This window comes from Oratosquilla oratoria, chromosome 4 (assembly GCF_046742065.1).
Source record: "Oratosquilla oratoria isolate Oo_2021 chromosome 4, ASM4674206v1, whole genome shotgun sequence".
NCBI lineage: Eukaryota > Metazoa > Arthropoda > Malacostraca > Stomatopoda > Squillidae > Oratosquilla > Oratosquilla oratoria.
The window spans coordinates 72,750,247-72,772,909 of NC_134780.1; the positions used below are offsets into that span (position 1 = coordinate 72,750,247).

The following is a 22,663-nucleotide window of genomic DNA, read 5'->3' on the forward strand; positions in this document are numbered from 1 at the left end:
TAGTTTATGTTTTGTTTTGTTTTTTTCTTTTTGTACTGGGTGTCCATAGTGATGCTGCATACTCTAATTTTGGTCTTATCAGTTTAACCAGGATTTTTTTTTGTGAAGAAAATCCTAGTTACACTGATAAAACCAAAATTAGAGTATAGCATCACTATGGACACCCAGTAAAAAAAAAAAAAAAAAAAAAAAAAAAAAAAAAAAAAAAAAAAAAAAAAAAAAAAAAAAAAAAAAAAAAAAAAAAAAAAAAAAAAAAAGGAAACTAGAAAGAATTCAAAGAGCACTTACAAAGATGGCACCAACACTCAGCATGTTGACATACGAACAAAGATTGGACAAACTAAACTTATTAACTTTGGAGCAAAGAAGAGAAAGAGGCCATTTGATAACCAGCTATAGAATTATGAAAGGGATGGAAATCCTTGACAGGGATGATCTACTTAAATGGCACAGAAGAAATACATGGGGACACAAGAAGAAACTTAAGAAGGACAGTTACAGAAGAGATCTGAAAAAGAATAGCTTTCCACATAGAGTGATAGATACATGGAATGAATTGAAATAGAAAACAGTGAGTGCTAAAACTATACACGACTTTAAGAAAGAACTGGATGCAGAAAGATACAACTGTGGGTCCCTACAAGCATAAATCTTCTCTCGCAAAATACAACTAGGTAAATACAAAAACCCACATCTCCCTTCCCAGCTTTAGCTTCATCCACATCAACCTTGAAGAAACCTCTTTCCACTCTACTACACACTTACATATCTCTTCACTTACTAGTATAGCCACCCCTTCTCTCCCTCGTCCCTTTTTCACTCCTGAGAATTTCCCAACTACACTCCCAAACTCACACTCGCCCCTTCCTTTCAAACTTAATTTCACTCAATGCCAACACATCTATCTTTCTTCTCACAAACATACTGCCTATCTCTTCCCTTTTACTCCCATCTGTACCACATCCATGCACATTAAAAGACCCAAACCTTAGGGTACTGGTTGGAAAACTCCTAGACCCTTTTATGCCTTTACTTTTTTTAGGAATGTCCCTTTTGGGGCTACAGGTAGCAGGACTCCTAATCCTATCCCCATCCCGTTTTTTTTGTTGCCTCTTACGACTCAAGTGGGAAGACTTGGTGCTAGCATTCTTTTCCCCACCACAGGGTAGGTGAAAAAAAGGAAATGAATATTCAGAGAAATAGTACAGGACAGTAACAAGGGGTTGGGGGACAGCATAATCCAGGGACAGTTGCATTCTAATAAAAGTGTCATCATTTCTCTATGAACAGAGTCTTCCTCTATCACAGACAAAATGATGTGTGGCTCTGGTCCATAGGGGCACCCCATATAGACCCTAAAGCATCAACTGCATGCTACTTTGCCACAATAACATGCAGCTAATACCCCAGATGGCAAACTAAAAAATAAACAGGAAATACTTAAATTACGTCAAGGTAACAGAGTACACAGAAGATATAGAAGTGGCAGATATTGTGAACAAACATTTCAAATCTGTATTCACAAAAGAAAAAGAAATTCTACAAAACTGTGATCAAAGATATGAAGTAAGATTTCCTCAAATGAAGGAATTAAATATTATTCAGAATGAAATGAGGAATCAAATATTAAAGCTTGACATTAACAAATCATTTGGCCAGGACAGAGTTGCAAACTGGATACTAAAGGAATGTATAGATTAATGAACAGGAAAAATATACAAAATAGTTGAATGCTCACTCAAAGAAGGAAAATTACAAGGAGACTGGAAAAATGCCAATATATAAGGGGGGAAATAAGGAAGACCCAACAAATTTCAGACCGGTGTCCCTAATGAATACAATAGTTCAAATTTGGGAGAGAATCAAAGATAGATGGACAAAATATCTGGAGAACAACATACCGAACCCAAGGCAATTTGGATTCAGACAAGGAAGATCATGTAACATTAATTTGATTTGTTTCTATTCAAGAAAGGGATGGCTGGGCAGACTGTGCCTTCCTGGACTTACAAAAGGCATTTGATAAAGTACCACACAGAAAATTACTATATAAACTGGAAACAATAGGAGGCATACATGGACAACTATTGAATTGGATGGAGGATTTCTCACATGGAAGAAAAATGAGAGTAGTGCTCAGAGACATACATACATATACATATACCAAGGCTTTTTCCCCCTTCCAAGGGAGGTAGCCAAAAAGGGAAAGGCATAAAAACACTCCCACCCATTTCATCCCTAAATACACTCCACACCCCTCCCACCCTTCCTCTCATCTGAGCACCTCCTGGATGACGGGTCATCCCTGCACCCCGCCCACCGCCCTGGGTCAGAAGCAGTGTCGCAAGACACAGTACATCCACAGCAAGGCCGCTTCATTCAATCGGCGACCCCCCCTCTCCGTCCCCCTTTGCATATAAGGAGAGGACGGGGAGAAATCCCTTCAGGCTGCGTCAAAATTTACTCACACATACTACCCCACCCCCCACCCCCCCGCCCATTCCTCCTCATGCAGTCACAACATCATCCATATACAACCATTCTCCACTCACCTCTGTCTTCCGTCCTCTCCCTTCCTTCTTCAACAGACATTCCCCTCTTCCCCAAAGCCCCCTTCACCCCATCCATCCACCTCATCCTAGGACGTCCCCTCATGTTCACTCCCTCCACATCTGCCTTCCATACCTCTTTTACTAGTCTTTCTTCACTCATTCTTTCCATGTGTCCAAACCATCCTAATATTCTTTCATCAACCCTCTCTCCCAAATCCTTTTTCACCCCTGTTCTCCTCCTCACCTCCTCATTTCTCACTCTATCTAGCCTAGTAACCCCCGCCATACTTCTCAGACACCTCATCTCAAACACATTCAAACTCCTTCTCTCTTCTTCTCTTATGTTCCACGTTTCTGCCCCATACAGTGCTGTTGGCACAATCACTCCTTCATACAGTCTCCTCTTCGCATCCATTCCCAAATGTCTATTTCTCATTACACTCTTTAAACCACCAAGGCATTTACTCGCTTCTCTCAATCTACATTCTACCTCCACCTTCACTCCACCTTTTCCTGCTACACTTGCACCCAAGTATCTAAAACTATCCACTTCCTCCAGTCGCTCTCCCTTAACCCCTTCCATACGGTGCCGCACACGTAGGCGTCATGGGGAGCGAGTGTATTCGCGAGGCTGCCATATCGGCGTCTTGATTATATTTATTGTAGTCGCCCCTCCATAATGACATTCTTTCTAATTCTTTTGTAATCGCATTTTCTATGGTTATCAAAATTCACGGGTGAAGAGAGAACGATCGATATAAGCGGTGACTATATTTTATGATGCGAGTATTATTACAACACGTCGTACGGCTGGCATTGGTTGCTGCCACCGAGATCTAAGTCCATGACGCCTACGTGTGCGGCACCGTATGGAAGGGGTTAATGTTCACTTCCAGTCTACTGCCACTTTCACCCCTTGTACATCTCATCACCTTACTTTTACCCACATTTATCTTTAGCTTTCTTCTATCACATACTCTCCCAAACTCTGCCACCAGCTTCCTCAATCCCTCCTCTGACCCTGCCACAAGCGCAGTGTCGTCCGCAAACAACAGCTGGCTCACCTCCCACTTTTCTCCATTTTCTTTAACCATCTCCAATCCCTGACTCACTACCCTTGCATTCACCTCTCGCACCACCCCATCCATGTATAAGTTGAACAGCCAGGGCGACATAACGCATCCTTGACGAAGTCCCACCTTTACTTCAAACCACACTCTCTCCATTTCCAATCCTAACACATGCTCTACTACTCACATAAAAACTCTTGACAGCTCCCAAAAGCTTTCCTCCTATCCCATAAATCTGCATAACCTCCCACAGTGCCTTTCTGTCTACCCTATCATAAGCCTTTTCCAGATCCATAAAAGCCCAAAAAACATCCTTCCCCTTTCCTATAGCTTTCTCACATATCTGTCTTACCACAAAGATCTGATCTACACAACCTCTACCCGTCCTAAAACCACACTGTTCCTCACCAATTACTCCTTCTGTTCCTCTCCTAATCCTCTCAATTAAGATTCTCCCATAAGCCTTCCCTACTACACTCAACAGGCTAATCCCTCTGAAATTACTACATTCACACTTGTCCCCTTTTCCCTTGTAAAGAGGAACTATACAGGCACTACTCCAGTCCTCCGGTACTCTACCCTCTCTCCAGCAAACATTAAATAATCTCGCCAACCAGTCCACCATCACTGAACCTCCCTTTTTCAGACATTCTGCATGACATCCATCCAGACCAGGTGCCTTACCTGCTTTCATCATCTTTACAACTGCCTTCACCTCATCCTTCCTTATTTCTCCTCCATTCTCCTCACTCATCACTCTCATTTTCTTCGTATTGCCCACTGCAGCTATCTTTCCTTCCCTATCCTCCTTCACATTCAGCAACTCCCTAAAATATTCTGCCCATCTTCCCCTCACTGCCATCTCTTCCATTATCAACTCTCCATCTGTACCTTTTACCTTTTCTTCCCTACTTGATTCGCCTCCTCTTCCTCTCTTAATTTCTTTCCAAAACATCTTTTTATTACTTTCAAAATTTTCTGTCATACTCCTACCCCATTTCACATCTGCTCTCCACTTTGCCTCCTTTACCTTTTGCTTTACTTCTCTTTTCTTTTCTTTGTACGTCTCATATGACTCCCCTGTCCTCTTTTGTAACCAATCTGTGAATGCTCGCTTCTTCTCTTCTACAACCTTCTTTGTTTCCTCATCCCACCATTCACTACCCTTTCTTCTATTTCCCCCTGTCCTTCTTGTTCCACACACCATCCTTGCACACTTTAAGACTCCCTCCTTGAACCATCCCCATTCCTCCTCCACACCCATCTCTGCTCTATCCTTTACTCCCTCCCACTCCTCCTTCAGCTTCTTTTCGTACTCCTTCTCCTTTTCCTTTTCATTCAAGGAGTTCACTCTAAGAACCTCCCTACCTTTTGTCCCTTTCCTCCTTCTCCATCTATCCTCCACTCTCAACTTACCTTCCACCAAAAAATGATCTGATATTCCCCCACCCTCTCCCCTTAGCACATGTACATCCTTAACTCTTCCTATCATAATCCTATTTACCACTACATAATCCATTAGCGCTCTATCTACCACCCTTCCCTCCACCACCCTCTCCCATGTGTACTTATGCTTGACTTTCTTCCGAAACACTGTATTTGCTATCATCAACTCTCTTTCTAGACACATTTCCACCATCAACTCTCCACTACGATTCTTTCCTGGAACTCCACACTTCCCAACCACTCCATCGATTGGACCATTTCCCACCCTAGCATTAAGGTCTCCCAGTACTATTACATTGACATTTCTTCCTAAACCCTCTATGCACTCATTTAAATCTATCCAAAAGGCCTCCCTTTCTTCCATGCTCTTCTCACTGCCCGGCCCATATGCACTTACAAAGACCCACATCTCCTTTCCCAGTTTCACCTTCATCCACATTATCCTTGAGGAAACCTCCTTCCACTCCACTACCCCTTTACCTATCTCCTCACTTACTAAAATAGCCACCCCTTCCCTCCCTCGCCCTCTCTTCACTCCTGATAACCTCCCACTTACACTCCCAAACATACACTCACCCTTCCCTTTCAACTTAGTTTCACTCAAAGCCAACACATCCAACTTTCTTCTCACAAACATACTACCTATCTCTTCCCTTTTACTCTCATCTGTACCACATCCACGCTCAGAGACAAATATTCAAAATGGGAAGAAATGAGTAGTGGCATCCCACAGGGGTCAGTACTAGCTCCGATAATGTTTACTATATACAGGTACTCCTCATTTAACGACCTACTCGGTTAACGACAACTCGGAGTAACGACGGGCTTTATGACATTCGTTTAACGTAAATATCCCGAAGTTATGATGTCTTGTACGATAATTAAGTTGGCTGAGGCAAATTTGTATGATGTTATAAATGAACTTGTACGGTGGATATTACCTGTGAGGTAAAGTGTTCTGAAGCTTAGGTCTACATTACCATCCTACAAGCTGCAAAAACTACCTGGGGTACAGTATATACCGGTAGTTGTAAATTTTTAGTTTTGACCATGGGCGCAATATAGCAATAGAAAATTAATTATTAATTTTGTAAATTATAATGTATCAACGTAATATGCAATTTTGTGAGCAGAAAAAAAGGTGCTAAAACAAATTTCGTAAGTAACGAAGTCATGTCGGACGAATGGTACACCATGTTTGTTATGATAGATGCCGATGTCGAAGAAATGAAAGGATGATAAATTCGTCTAACCTAAACTAACCTAACCTGTGTTTGATAAATCATTACCTGCAAATTAAATGTCATCCGGCTCGTCCTCGTTGTCGTCGTCGTGAGAGACGTTGGCAGACGACTTCGTTCATTAGCATATTTTCTTGTAGCATGGTATTTTTTACTTTCATTTCCGCCCACAAAAATGCATATTACGTTGATACATTTTAATTTACAAGATTAATAATTAAATTTCTATTGCTATATTGCGCCCATGGTCGAAACTAAAAAAAATACCCCGGTATTCAATATGGAATGTCAGCATACGCGGATTTGGTCATGTACGGTAATTTCAGGAACCTAACCACCGTAAATAAACAATAAATAAAGCTTTAATGTACTGTATAAAAGAGGGAAAATACACAAAAATAAAGATACATGTATTGCTGGACATTGTACATACAGTACACGTACGTATATGTATACACTTTCGCTTAACGACCAATTCGGTTAACGACGGCGCGCTGGTCCCAATTGTCATCGTTAAACGAGGAGTACCTGTATGTGAATGACATGGACGAATGTATTGAATGTTACATGAACTTCTTTGCGGATGACACAAAGTTATTAAAGAGAATAAACTCCAAAATTGACTGTGAGTCATTACAGAGTGATCTGAACAAAGTCTCAGAGTGGAGCAAGAGACGAGAAGTAGAATTCAACATCAAGAAATGCACTATAATTGAATTTGGGAAAACCAAGAATAGGATATCATGACAGTATAAAATTTATGGAAAAGAAGGGAGGTAGCCAAAAAGGGAAAGGCATAAAAACACTCCCACCCATTTCATCCCCAAATACACTCCACACCCCTCCCACCCTCCCTCTCATCTGAGCACCTCCTGGATGACGGGTCATCCCTGCACCCTGCCCACCGCCCTGGGTCAGAAGCAGTGTCCCAAGACACAGCACATCCACAGCAAGGCCGCTTCATTTAATCGGCGACCCCCCCTCTCCGTCCCCCCTTGCATATAAGGAGAGGACGGGGAGAAATCCCTTCGGGCTGCGTCAAAATTTACTCACACATACTACCCCCCCCCACCCATTCCTCCTCATGCAATCACAACATCATCCATATACAACCATTCTCCACTCACCTCTGTCTTCCGTCCTCTCCCTTCCTTCCTCAACAGACATTCCCCTCTTCCCCAAAGCCCCCTTCACCCCATCCATCCACCTCATCCTAGGACGTCCCCTCATGTTCACTCCCTCCACATCTGCCTTCCATACCTCTTTTACTAGTCTTTCTTCACTCATTCTTTCCATGTGTCCAAACCATCCTAATATTCTTTCATCAACCCTATCTCCCAAATCCTTTTTCACCCCTGTTCTCCTCCTCACCTCCTCATTTCTCACTCTATCCAGCCTAGTAACCCCCACCATACTTCTCAGACACCTCATCTCAAACACATTCAAACTCCTTCTCTCTTCTTCTCTTATGTTCCACGTTTCTGCCCCATACAGTGCTGTTGGCACAATCACTCCTTCATACAGTCTCCTCTTCGCATCCATTCCCAAATGTCTATTCCTCATTACACTCTTTAATCCACCAAGGCATTTACTCGCTTCTCTCAATCTACATTATACCTCCACCTTCACTCCACCTTTTCCTGCTACACTTGCACCCAAGTATCTAAAACTATCCACTTCCTCCAGTCGCTCTCCCTTAATGTTCACTTCCAGTCTACTGCCACTTTCACCCCTTGTACATCTCATCACCTTACTTTTACCTACATTTATCTTTAGCTTTCTTCTATCACATACTCTCCCAAACTCTGCCACCAGCTTCCTCAATCCCTCCTCTGACCCTGCCACAAGCGCAGTGTCGTCCGCAAACAACAGCTGGCTCACCTCCCACTTTTCTCCATTTTCTTTAACCATCTCCAATCCCTGACCCACTACCCTAGCATTTACCTCTCGCACCACCCCATCCATGTATAAGTTGAACAGCCAGGGCGACATAACGCATCCTTGACGAAGTCCCACCTTTACTTCAAACCACTCACTCTCTCCATTTCTAATCCTGACACAAGCTCTACTACTCTCATAAAAACTCTTGACAGCTCCCAGAAGCTTTCCTCCTATCCCATAAATCTGCATAACCTCCCACAGTGCCTTTCTGTCTACCCTATCATAAGCCTTTTCCAGATCCATAAAAGCCCAAAAAACATCCTTCCCCTTTCCTATAGCGTTCTCACATATTTGTCTTACCACAAAGATCTGATCTACACAACCTCTACCTGTCCTAAATCCACACTGTTCCTCACCAATTACTCCTGTTCCTCTCCTAATCCTCTCAATTAAGATCCTCCCATAAGCCTTCCCTACTACACTTAACAGGCTAATCCCTCTGAAACTACTACATTCACACTTGTCCCCTTTTCCCTTGTAAAGAGGAACTATACAGGCACTTCTCCAGTCCTCCGGCACTCTACCCTCTCTCCAGCAAACATTAAATAACCTCACCAACCAGTCCACCATCACTGAACCTCCCTTTTTCAGACATTCTGCATGGCATTCATCCAGACCAGGTGCCTTACCTGCTTTCATCATCTTTACAACTGCCTTCACTTCATCCTTCCTTATTTCTCCTCCATTCTCCTCACTCATCACTCTCATTTTCTTCGCATTTCCCACTGCAGCTATCTTTCCTTCCCTATCCTCCTTCACATTTAGCAACTCCCTAAAATATTCTGCCCATCTTCCCCTTACTGCCATCTCTTCCATTATCATCTCTCCATCTGTACCTTTTACCTTTTCTTCTCTATTTGATTCGCCTCCTCTTCCTCTCTTTATTTCTTTCCAAAACATCTTTTTATTACTTTCAAAATTTTCTGTCATACTCCTACCCCATTTCACATCTGCTCTCCTCTTTGCCTCCTTTACCTTTTGCTTTACTTCTCTTTTCTTTTCTTTGTACGTCTTATATGACTCCCTCGTCCTCTTTTGTAACCAATCTGTGAATGCTCGCTTCTTCTCTTCTACAACCTTCTTTGTTTCCTCATCCCACCATTCACTACCCTTTCTTCTATTTCCCCCTGTCCTTCTTGTTCCACACACCATCCTTGCACACTTTAAGACTCCCTCCTTGAACCATCCCCATTCCTCCTCCACACCCATCTCTGCTCCATCCTTTACTCCCTCCCACTCCTCCGTCAGCTTCTTTTCGTACTCCTTCTCCTTTTCCTTTTCATTCAAGGAGTTCACTCTAAGAACCTCCCTACCTTTTGTCCCTTTCCTCTTTCTCCATCTATCCTCCACTCTCAGCTTACCTTCCACCAAAAAATGATCTGATATTCCCCCACCCTCTCCCCTTAGCACATGTACATCCTTAACTCTTCCTATCATAATCCTATTTACCACTACATAATCCATTAGCACTCTATCTACCACCCTTCCCTCCACCACCCTCTCCCATGTGTACTTATGCTTGACTTTCTTCCGAAACACTGTATTTGCTATCATCAACTCTCTTTCTAGACACATTTCCACCATCAACTCTCCACTACGATTCTTTCCTGGAACTCCACACTTCCCAACCACTCCATCGATTGGACCATTTCCTACCCTAGCATTAAGGTCTCCCAGTACTATTACATTGACATTTCTCCCTAAACCCTCTATGCACTCATTTAAATCTATCCAAAAGGCCTCCCTTTCTTCCACGCTCTTCTCACTGCCAGGCCCATATGCACTTACAAAGACCCACATCTCCTTTCCCAGTTTCACCTTCATCCACATTATCCTTGAGGAAAAGAAGTAAAGAAAGTAAATTCTGAAAGGGACCCAGGAGTAATCATCACCAAAGACATGTCACCAGGTAAATATATAAATAAAATAGTCAGAGAAACATACAATCTATTGAGATCAATAAAGGTGGCTTTTAAATACCTGGATAAAGAAATTACAAAAAAAAAATATATTACAAACACTGATAAGGCCAAAATTAGAATATGCAGTAGCAATATGGTCACCCAGTACAAAAAAGAATATAAGACAATTAGAAAAAATATAAAGAGATGGCCCCAACACTTTCAAACTTGACATATGAACAAAGACAGGCCAAACTGGAATTGCTGACCCAGGAACAGAGAAGAGAATGAGGGGACCTACTAACCATCTACAGAATTATGAAAGGAAAAGAATGCCTTAATAGAAAGGACTTGTTAAAGTGGGACAAAGGAAAAACAAGAGGACATGTAATGAAACTCAAAAAGGCCAGCTACAGAAGAGACCTTAAAAAGAACAGCTTCTCACACAGAATGATAGATATCTGGAATAATTGTACGAAAAAATAGTGTGTGCAAACACAATACAAGAATTTAAGAACAAACTTGATCTTGCGAGATAAAAAATGGGTCACCATGAGCCTAGCTCCCCTTCCCATAAAATACAATTACGTAAATACAAATACTGAGCTACTGCAAATGGAGGTTCCATGGGATAGGACTGACATCAAAGATCATTTCCACACCACATCTCCAAAGCCAATCAACTCCTTGGCCTCTAGATTGGACTTAGGATTTCTGTCAAGTTCTATTATATTTCCATCACATGAGTAGGGCTGAAAACTAGTAACTGATACTCTTCTCTCCTCTCTTTTCCTTATCTTCTTCTCTTCCTCATAAGTAGGTAACTGAGATCTTCAGCACGTTTAGCGCATGAGCAGCTACCCCACCTGGTCCCATAATTCTCCTTGTGTCCACTTTCTTGAATCTGTTTTCCACTTCATACTCTGAAATATTTGCCCTTCCCACATCATCAGCCTCATATTTCCTTTTTTGGGGTTGCAACATTCCCTTGACTGTCCTTGAGTGAACATGTGTAACTTTGATTTCTGTGAGCAGATGGTTTACTGGAGTTGTTTTGGTATGGTACATTATTATTGAGCCTTTGTTTAGGGTTGTCTACAGGATTTCTTTGTATTTTGACTGTGGGGACCCAGGTTGTGGATGCATATTTTACTGGGGCCCATAATTACTGCTTAAACACTGTGATAACTTTTTTCTGTTTACCAAATATTAAGCTTACAACTATCTCACCATATACTAAAATTTATCATATTCAAATTTGCAGATAGTACTAAGTTATACAGAATAGAAAATAATCACTAAAAAAAATAATAACAACATTTCATCAGTTGATAACCAGCACTTTTATCATTTAAGACAATCACACTGATGAAGAGGAATCCTAGAGATGGTAAAGGAGAGATTTAAGAAGGGTAGTAGAAAGGAGGAAGAATAGAAGATAAGTGTTCAGCATTCTTTTTTTGAGTCGAGATAAATCTTCATAAAAGAATGACACATGACTGGTCTGTAGGGATGTCACTAAATTCCCTAGAATATCAACTGTATAAAACTTATACAGTCAATACACTATATTGGGCTACTCAAGCTGACTGAATATTAAAAAAGAATTTAATAAGTTACCATAATGGTTTGAACTTTCAGGCTGAAAGGATGGCCTGTTATTTAACCCAGCTCTTTTGTGACATTAGTGCAAAAATGGGTTACCTAGGCTACCTAGCCAATTGGTGGGAGAACTGGTGGGAGCAGTCACAGCCTTGTATCCACAACAAAGGCACTACCTGGAAAGGAAAAGTAAAAGTCACAAAGCAGTGTGTTCAAGCTAAATAAAAACAATTATCTAGATTCTAATGAGAAGCATGGTGAAAAATAGTAATAAGAGTCCCAGGAAAATAAAGAAAAATAAGTAGGTTAATATGGCAAATGTTAGGGTCATCAAATACAACCTAGTATCTAATTAACCAAGTACCAAATTCCAACTGCAACACAAGTTCACATACATCCAACAGTGATGGGGTTAATCTCTTGTACTAACCTTTTTAGTACAAGGTCCTGCTCACAAGAGATCTGTAGATCCAAGGACCACAGCCAGCAACTGTGAGACTGCAGGTTTTCCACATAGTGAAACTTAAGGGAACTCCTAATTAATCACATTGTTTCTGCATTCCCCATATAGAAATGCACATTCCTACATTTGCAACTCTTAATATCAACTAGGTATTTCAAATGTAGTAATGGTGATTTATTTAAATGAGAAGTAAATTTGATCAGATTTTTATTTATTCACTTATATCTTATTATTTCTAATGAATAAACCAAGTATAATTATAACTGAACCCAGAAACTTGGAACAATGTCCCATATTATATTTAAACATATAGGGATAATACACTTGTAAAAGAATTTTGGTAGCCTGTGTGACCAAGGATATAAGGCACTTGGCATAAGAAAAGACCATTCAAAGGTATAATTGAATAATAAAAAAAATAATAAGTCAATTACATAAGTGAGTCTATATACTGTAGTGATCTGCTGGCCACCATTGAAGCATGAACTCTGTACAATTACAATACATGCAGAAACTGGCAATAACTACTTTTCTAAATATAAATCCCTATCATCTGGTGAGCAACAGAGACAACACCAGTTTTGCACGCCCTCTAATTCTGGTGAATTAACCTATATTGTTGATAGTCTTCTTGTTATGAATGCCTGGTCCGTTCCATCTCCATGAAAGGGCAGCATGGCTTAGACTCACTCAACACCAATCGAATATATGAATTCACAACAAAAATGTGACACTTCCCAAGTTCCCACCAAAATATTACTATTCCTTCTACAATTATTTCATTGTACAGGTTTTCCCCACTATATGACTGGGTTATGTTCTTGAAAACCACATCCAATAATGGACAATAAGATAGCAAACTTAAGTTTTAATAGGATTTAATTTAATGGGGAGAGTAGCCTTGGCCTAGCCTATATTGAGAGATATACAGTGAGTCCTCCTTATTTGGTAATTCTTTATCCGGTAAATTTACAGTTACAGTATCTGGTAATTACTACCCCCGATTCTATTTAAGATAAGAAAAATTCACAGATACGGTATCCGCTTGTGTTTTGTTTACACCGTACCGTAGCACCACCACGCCGTATGGCCACCACAACAATCAGTCTCTTTCCACGTTCGGTATACGGTAATTTCAATTTGTGGTAAGGTTTTCAGGAATACATATGTACCGTATAACGAGGACTTACTGTATAACACTTTTCCACACCATCTAAAGAGGTAGTGTTATAGACATTTTATTTTTATTTGTACAGTGGTTTCCCCAGTTGACCTATATCCACTGGAAAGAGCAGAAAAAGAGGCTCTGTAGAACGCCACTAGCCATTAGTTACCAGATCCCACACCACACATACCTTTCATGGCTAGTCTTACTAAAATCCCGAGGAAGCCTTCTCCTCATTATCAGAAGTGGTAGGGCTTGATGAATCATTGGCAGCAGAGGTGGATGGAAGAGTACCAGACATAGACTGGAAAGGTGGCAGAGGGGAATCCAGATCAGATGATGCAGGGTGGAGGGCTGGGTAGGAGGGAGCAGCAGGTTTGAAGCTGGAAATGGTGGTTTGCCTTACCTTTCTTTTCTTTTTTTTTCTTGGCCTCAAATATATCTCTGTAGACCTTAAGAGTATCTTCCACATTATAGGCAATTGTTCCACTTTGTGGTGGGTTTGGGTCCCTTTCCTTTATTTTTTCAATGACTGCATCTAGGCTAGAGAACACCTCACAAAGTGTTTTGATGTCAAGGCCTCGCTGGGGTGCATCATCATCATCGTCATGGAGAGCTTGTTCTTGTTCCAACACCATCACATCTTCATTGCTGAGTGGTTTATCATGGGACTGTAGCAATTCATTCACATCATCTTCATCCATCTCCTTGAAGCTAGCCATATGTGAGAACCTGACAATGTCCTTACGAATGGGTGCCACATCACTAAATCCAATGAAGTTGTAAGCTGGCTTGACACACTCAGCCCACAGTTTCTTCCAGCAGCCATTCACTGTTTTTTCTGTCACCTCCTACCATGCTGCATTGATATTGTCAATGGACTTGATATTATAATTGGCCCAGAACTGCTTGACAGCTTGTCTAGGTTGTCAGTCATGTTAATCTGCTGACTCATTGTGCAGCACTGGTAATACACCTTGAAAGTGGCGATCACACCTTGGTCCATGGGCTGGATGAGTGCTGTCATGTTTTTGGGCGGAAACATCACCTCTATATTGTCTGCCCAATCTTCCATGGTTATTGGGTGGCTTGAGGCATTGTCAACCAGCAGGAGGAAATGGCTGGCAATGTTTTCTTTGGCAGCATAGTCGCAGCGCAGGGGACAAATAATTTGCAACATAATTACGAACAAACATTTCAAATCAGTATTCACAATTGAAAGTTCACAAAGCTGGGAGGAAATACAGAGAGAAAGATACCCACCAATGAAAGTAATAACTGTGACACAGAAGGAAATCAGACCAAATAAAAAATCTTGATGTCAGAAAATCACACAGTCTGGATGGCATTGTAAACTAGTTATTAAAAGAATGCATAAATGAGTTGACAGACAAAATATACAAGATAATTAAATATTCACTCAAAGAGGGAAAGGTACTACAGGACTGGAAAAAATGCAAATATTGTACCAATATATAAAGGAGGGAACAAGGAAAATCCAACTACAGATTGGTCTCCTTTACAAGCACAATAGAAAAAATATGTGAAAAAGTTATCAAAAGTAGATGGGTTAAACATCTGGACGAAAAAAATATACTGAATCCAATACAATTTGGATTTAGACAAGGAAGATCATGTACCACAAATTTGATTTGCTTCTTCTCAAGACTAATAGAAATACAGTATACCCTCACTCATTTGCAGTTCACCGTTCGCGGCACCGCATACTCGCGGATTTTGCTCTCAAAGTTTTTTTTCATAATTTCGGCAATTTCGGCAATTTCTTAGGCCATCTTTTAGCAGAAAAACACTCACATTTACCCTAACTGGTAAATAATTCTAAAATAACAATGTCGGTAAATATAAAATAAAAAATTAGAAAAGAGAGATGATACAGTATAACTGGTAAATAACTTTAAAATAACAATGTCAGTAAATATAGAATAAAAAATTAGAAAAGAGAGATGATACAGTATAACTGGTAAATAATTTTAAAATAACAATGTCAGTTATGAGGTTTCATTTCTCGTTCCTGCTGATTGGCTGCAGATGATGTGACGTCACAAGCATCTTCATGCATGAGAGGCTAAACAGCTCTCTCTCTCAGTCACACGTGCATTTTCAAAGTGATTGTTTGAATTCAAATTTTTGGTGTGTTATATGTAATTATTACTGTATTAATGAGTAACACTGTCTTTAGAATGTGTTTGGGAAGCATATTTTAGCGTATGTAATATCATACATAGGCATTTTAAAACTGCATCAATAATTCGCAGATTTTCGGGATTCGTGGGAGGGGAAGGAACGTAACTCCCATGAATAGCGGGGGGATACTGTAATACAAGAAACAGATGGATGGGCAGACAGTGCTTTTCTAGATCTACACAAAGCATTTGATATAGTACCACACAAAAAATTAATACAAAAATGGAATTAACAGGTGGTATTAAAGGAAAATTATTGGAATGGATGGAAGACTTCTTGACTGGGAGAAAAATGAGGGTAGTAATTAGAAACAAATACTCAACCTGGGAAGAAATGATAAGTGGTGTCCTGCAAGGTTCAGTATTGGCTCCGATCATGTTTGCCATATATATAAATGACATGGATGAAGATGTGGAATGTTATATGAACTTCTTTGCAGATGATGCAAAAATACTAAAAAAGTAAGTAAAGAGGAAGATTGTGAATCACTACAGAAAGACCTAGATAAAATCTGGAAATGGAGTCAAAAGTGGAAGTGAACTTTAACATCAAGAAATGTAGTATAATGGAGTTTCGAAAAAGTAAAAATAGAATATCAAGGAATTACAAATTGGTGAAGGATAAGTAAAAAAAGTGAACTCAGAAAGGGACCTAGGAGTGATTACAGATAGTCATCAACATACGACTGCAATTGGTTCCGACCAACCAGTCGTAACTTGATTTGGTCATCTGTCAGACATATGTTAAATTCTCATAGGAATAGTAGACTCTTAAAATCATAATTTACCCATATTTTCTTATATATACATTATATATGTGTGTGTATATATATATATATATATATATATATATATATATATATATATATATATATAATCATATTTAAGTAATATTTAGTACTCTGAACATGTGTCTCTACAATACGTTTCTCTAATCATCATACCGTTTCATATAGTTAGACTTAAATCAAACACAGAATATTAAAGTTACTACAATTGGTTTAATATTGAAAACATATAAAAATAATACAGTAATACTGAAAAGTACAATTATGTACAGAAAATGTTGAAAGAATAGAAAACATTTGTGGAAATACAAAAAGACACTGCTTAGTCACTGCTCGGATGGCTGGTGCTGGGCTGTGGATCATCCGGGTCAGCTGTTGGTGTGGTGGTAGGAGGGGTAACAGTCGGTGTTGTAGGGGGTGGGGTAACAGTCGGTAAGGTTGACTGGTGGAGTTGTGCATTTCATGAACATAGTAAGCGTCGTTTGGATTGTTTTTTTGTTTTGTTTTTCTCATCATAAATTTCATGATATGGATGCACTGCTTTATCATCCTTTCAATCCTTGTAAAGTGTTCAAAATTGGGGTCCATTTCTTCCAACTGTTTAAGAAATTTATTCATTGTAGCAAAGCTTTCTGATAATCCCTTAGTGGTGAATTTCCTTACTGGCAACTCTTCTTTTTCCTCTGCCTGTCTTCTCTCCTCTTCAGCCACTCGTTCTGCTTCCAATTTGATGAGTTCTTCATTTGTTAATTCACCAGATTCTTGATCTAATAATTCTTCCACATCTTCTAATTCACATTCAAATGAAAGTTCTTTTGACAATTTTAATATTTTTTCATGTATCTCACTGAGTTCTTCTTCACTGTCAAATCCAGCAAAATCATGCACATAACATTTGAGACACTTTTTCCAAATTCCATTCATACACTTTTCAGCAACAGCCTCCCATGCAGCAGATAGATTCTTGATGCACATAAGAACATTGTATTGTTTCTAAAATAGACATAGGCTTAGTTCTGGGTTGGCATCTATAGTAGATATTGTTTGGGCAAAAATTATTCTCAAATAGTTTGCTTTGAATGTTGCAAATGAACCTTGGTCCATAGGTTGAAGAGCTGATGTTGTGTTGGGCAGCACATAAACAACTTTCACATTAGGATGAAGATCACCCAAGTGAGGTGGATGTCCAGGTGCATTATCCAACAGAGGTAAAACTTTAAAAGCAACTCCTTTTTCTGGCAAAAATAATTCTCAAATAGTTTGCTTTGATTGTTGCAAATGAACCTTGGTCCATAGGTTGAAGAACTGATGTCATGTTGGGCGGCAAATAAACAACTTTCACATTGGGATGAAGATCACCCAAGTGAGGTGGATGTCCAGGTGCATTATCCAACAGAAGTAAAACTTTAAAAGCAATTCCTTTTTCTAACAAATACTCACGCACTTGAGTTATGAAGCAATTCACAAACCAGTCTTCAAAAAGTGGCTGAGTCATCCATGCCTTACAATTTGATCGAAAGTAAACAGGCAAAGTGTGCTTGTTTACATGTTTGAACACATGTGGGTTTTCCAAATGGTAAATTAAGAATGGCTTCAGTTTGAATCCTGCAATTTTCCCACCAAGCAGAAGAGTAAGCCTGTCCTTGTAAGCTTTAAACCCTGGCATTGTTTTAGCTTCTTTATGGATATATGTGCATTCTGGCATTCACTTCCAATACAATCCTGTTTCATCTACATTAAATATTTGCTGTGGAAGATAGCCATCATCTGTAATAATTTCATCAAGCATTTCCACAAACTTTTTAGCTCCTTCATCTGCACTCACTGCTTCTCCAGTCACACGAACACTATGAAGTTGAAATCTTTTCTTAAATATTTTAAACCATCCAGTACTGCCAACAAAATCTTAGATGTATTCATCTCTGGCATGTTCCTTCAAAGTCTCAAACAGACTTTTCGCCTTCGTTTGTACGGTAAACAGGCTTAACAGTGTCCTTTTCTGAATTTGGTCTTCCATCCAAACACTTAACAATTTCTCCATTTCATGGATGGGCCCCATACATTTCTTGGTTATCACAGTTGAATGCATGGGTGCATAACTTTTTCACAGCTTCATGAATTCTTTCTTTGTCTTTCAAGATCGTCAACATGGTTGAATGTGATAACTGCATATCACTTTGATTGCATTCACTTTTTTTCCTCCTTCAAATTGTTTAATCACATTCAATTTTTGGTCCAGATCAATGGTTTGTCTTTCCTTCTTGGTAGACTTGGGAGTGGACAAAGGTTTTCCTCTTGGGAGCCATCTTGGGGGTATTTTGTAATAAAAAAAATTCAGTGGATATGGAGGATGTTAGCGCTGTGATGAACAAAGCATGAATGAGACACTGAGTGAGTGAGCAGCATTACTATCGTGCATTGAGAGATGGAGAGGCGGGCGAGAGGGAAGTGTGTGAAAATACAAACTACAGTCGAACCTCGAAAGCCCGGACTAATTGGGGGGAAGGGTGGTCCGGTCATGCCAAAAGTCCGGTCATCGAAAATGTCGCCCTAACACCCGTAGATTTTCGTAGCGGTATACGTATAAGTAATGTATATGGCATAGAAACACATAAGAATAATACTCTAACACTGTAATAATAACAATACTGTAATAATAATATTATAATACTAATAATTCTGTAATAATAATTGTAATACAGGCATGTAAATGCACTATACATACAATGTACTGTACTGTATTTTTTATTACGTACACTGTAAATATCGGAAGGTATGCACGCGGGACAGTGGTGGCGGCCAGGGTTGCCGCGTTTTCTACACTGCCGTGTAGAATGGGAGTGTTGCCATACCGGGGCATACATTTTTCTCGGGCGTGTGCAGACTTTCATAGCAAGATATACTTGTCAAACTTTGACAAAATGTTGGTTCTAGTTTTTTATTCTTGAATGTATACAAGGCCCCCATGCCCTAACATATTCAGTAAGACATAAAAATTATTTTTTTTATATTATTATAGCTAAAAGAAAACTGAAACTTTAGCATAGAATTTTTTTCTACACCGTAAAAACATATCTTTTGGGGTAAAATATTTTATAAGTAACACAATTACCAATAAAAGTCATAATTTGATGTACCATTTATTATTTGATAACTTGTTCTGATTTTTAAACAAAAGTTTGAGTTTTTGAATGTTTTTAACAGCCCACTGATATGTAGAAAAAAATTCCTCATGTCCTTGTGTAGTTGCCACATGCCACTATTTTACTACGTTTTGGTACAAAATTCTACAAAACGGCAGCCCTGGTGCTAAAAGAAAGCTGAAACTTTAGCATAGAATTTTTTCTACACCTTAAAAACGTATCTTTTGGGGTATAATATTTCATAAGTAACACAATTACCAATAAAAGTCATATTTTGATGTACCATTTATTATTTGATAACTAGTTCTATGATTTTTAAACGAAAGTTTGAGTTTTTGAATGTTTTTAACAGCCCACTGATATGTAGAAAAAATTTCCTCATGTCCTTGTGCAGTTGCCACATGCCGCTATTTTACTATGTTTTGGTACAAAATTCTACGAAACGGCACCCTGGTGGCAGCTTGACTGGGTCGGGTTTGAGTACACGTGTACGGCCGTTGCTGCCACCTACCGGGCATATAGGGAACTTTGCTTGAAAAGTACACCCTTTGTTCATTTCGACCGGTCATACGAGGGTCCAGGCATTCGGGGTCCGGGCTTTCGAGGTTCGACTGTAATAAGTACATATTACAGTAAAAGCCCTTGTATCCAGTATCAATGGGACCCTAAGGCATGCTGGATATTAAAAAATTCCAGATAGTTGAAGGGTTAATAAATAAAGTCTATAATCACTTACTTTATTCACTAACCATGTCAGTTGTACATCAACAAAACTTAACAGCAGTCACTTTATTTACTAACCATGTCAGTTTTACACCAATAAACCATAAAAACACCAAATCTTAACAATCAAACTGTATGTATTTTATAATGTTACATACAGTGTACGTCAAGTACTTCCTATGAGTGCAGCGATCCAAATGTGGCGGTCAACAACAAACTGCCTAGTCATTATCACACATCTCACTGGTGGGTTGTACACTTTTCTTAGCCTTACACATCTGTCCACCTTTCATAAACTCTCTTATGTCTATCTGCTTGCAACTTTTGCCTCTTGGCAGCAAAAACTCATTTTGAATGCAGTGAACAGCCATGACACCATACGTGGTCATGTAACTGCACTGTTCAGCAAACTTAACAAAAACTGTTAAACCTTTCACTGCATCTGTCCATGAAACTTTGGGCTCTGGGTTATCTTCCTCTTCACTAACTGCCTCGCACAAGAGTTGGAATTGATTTGTATTGATTTTATACATAAGTAGATTTTCATATATTTTAATGCTTGGAAAAAATTTGCTGGATACTTGAAGTTGCCGATTAATAGAATGCGAGATACAAGGAATTTTACTGAATATATATCTATATATATTATACAGACGGTGATGGTCATAAAGTCAAACAGACATATGTCAGATAGATCGTAAGTCGACGACTATCTGTATCAGCAAAGACATGTCACCAGACAAACATATAAAACAAATAGTGAGAGAAGCCTTCAACCTAATAAGGTTGATGAAAACGGCTTTTGAATATTTGGATGAGAAAATGGCAAAGAAAATATCAGTTACACTGATAAGACCAAAATTGGAGCATGTTGTGACACTATGGATACCCAGTACTAAAAAGAATATAAAGAAATTAGAAAGAATACAAAGAGCAATGACAAAGATGGCACCAACACTCTCCAAATTGACATACAAAGATTGTCCAAATTGGAACTCGCAACTCTAGAACAAATAAGATGAAGAGGAAATCTACTGATTATTTTTAGAATCATGAAACGAATGGAAGTCTTAGATAGAGATGATCTATTAAAGTGGGACAAGAGAAAAACAAGAGGACATGATAAGAAACTTAAAAAGGATAATTATAGAAGAGACCTGAAAGAGAATAGCTTCCCACACAGAGTGGTGAATATTTGGAATAAATTAGATAAGACAACAGTGTGTGCAAATACTATTCAAGAATTTAAAAACAAACTTGAGCAGGGGATTATTTATTGAACTTGCCGGTTCAGTGACTCGAGGACACACCAAGAGGATCTACAAGCAGCGCCCAAGATTGGACATCAGGAAATTCACTTTCTGCAGTCGTGTTGTGAACAACTGGAATAGTCTTCCTGATCATGTTGTGAATGCAAATTCAGTTGTGAGTTTTGAAAAGAGATTGGATAGTGTATGGAAACATCAAGAACAAATATTCGATTACACAGCTCAAATAAATAACAAATACCTAGACCACAGTGACCACTAGACCCCAGATGACCTAAGTTTTAGTCATTTAGAGCCGGAGTCACAGGCTTAATAGCCTCTTCTGGGACCCTTCTATGTCTATGTCTATGTTTGATGCTGAAAGATACAAAGATGGGTCACTATGAGCATAGCTCCCTTCCTGTATAATACAACTAGGTAAATAATACTGGTCCACAGAAGACAACATCCAGGCTTTCTTGCTGGATCTATTTATCACTGGGAGATACTCTTTCACATATCCCTTAAGTACCCTTGGGTTTTCACAGCGGTAGATCAGTAAAGGCTTCAGCTGCATTACCACCCAGCAACAGGTTTAATCTGTCTTTGGATGCTTTAAATCCTGGCATTGTTCTCTCCTCCTTAGCAATAAAGGTACTGGATGACATTTTCTTTCAAAACAGGGATATCTTGTAGTTTTGTAACCTTACCCATGGAAAACTACATAACACATGTACGAACAAATATATATCCACGCCCTTAGGTGACCACCCATCACATGCTCAGTGCAAGATAATGGCTAAGTAGCCAGAAACTCATCTCCAACACACACATATACTACATCCCCAAATAAACCTGAACACAAATGAAATAACAAGAAACCACATAATAGGACCAAATATTTTTATAATATAACCTATTTTAAACCTTCCATTTGTATAACAATAAGACTAATATTGTAAAGCTGTCAACTCCCCTCACCAAATGATGACTTCAGTAATTAAATGGTACATACCGGGTGCTCCAGAAAAAATGCCACTTGTTTTGGCTGTGAAAAATCGTAATTTTTGCTTTACCAATATTTCCTTTTCAGGGCTTGTTAAAACTATATAGTGGCAATTTTAACCGTGTTTTTCTTTTTCAGATCAGCTGTAAAATGTTCACTTTAAAGCAGAAG

The 22,663-nt window shown here is 39.3% G+C and overlaps 1 protein-coding gene across 17 annotated transcripts in view; it reads right to left on the minus strand.

Moving 5' to 3' along the window:
* LOC143024890 (uncharacterized) overlaps positions 1 to 22,663 on the minus strand; it is a 330,101-nt gene that overhangs the window by 266,298 nt on the left and 41,140 nt on the right. For 10 of the 17 annotated variants that reach the window (XR_012966321.1, XR_012966322.1, XM_076184268.1 and 7 more), the window contains one exon: positions 11,865 to 11,929. The exons of 4 other annotated variants lie outside the window; for them this stretch is intronic. Coding sequence is in view for 8 of the 13 variants with exons in the window: in XM_076184268.1 (XP_076040383.1) it covers positions 11,865 to 11,929 (65 nt within the window). In the remaining 5 variants the exon portion in view is untranslated. Of the gene's footprint in view, positions 1 to 11,855; positions 11,930 to 13,571; positions 13,634 to 22,663 lie in introns of those variants that run through there. 3 more of the 17 variants (XM_076184278.1, XM_076184279.1, XM_076184271.1) reach the window with 2 other exon arrangements.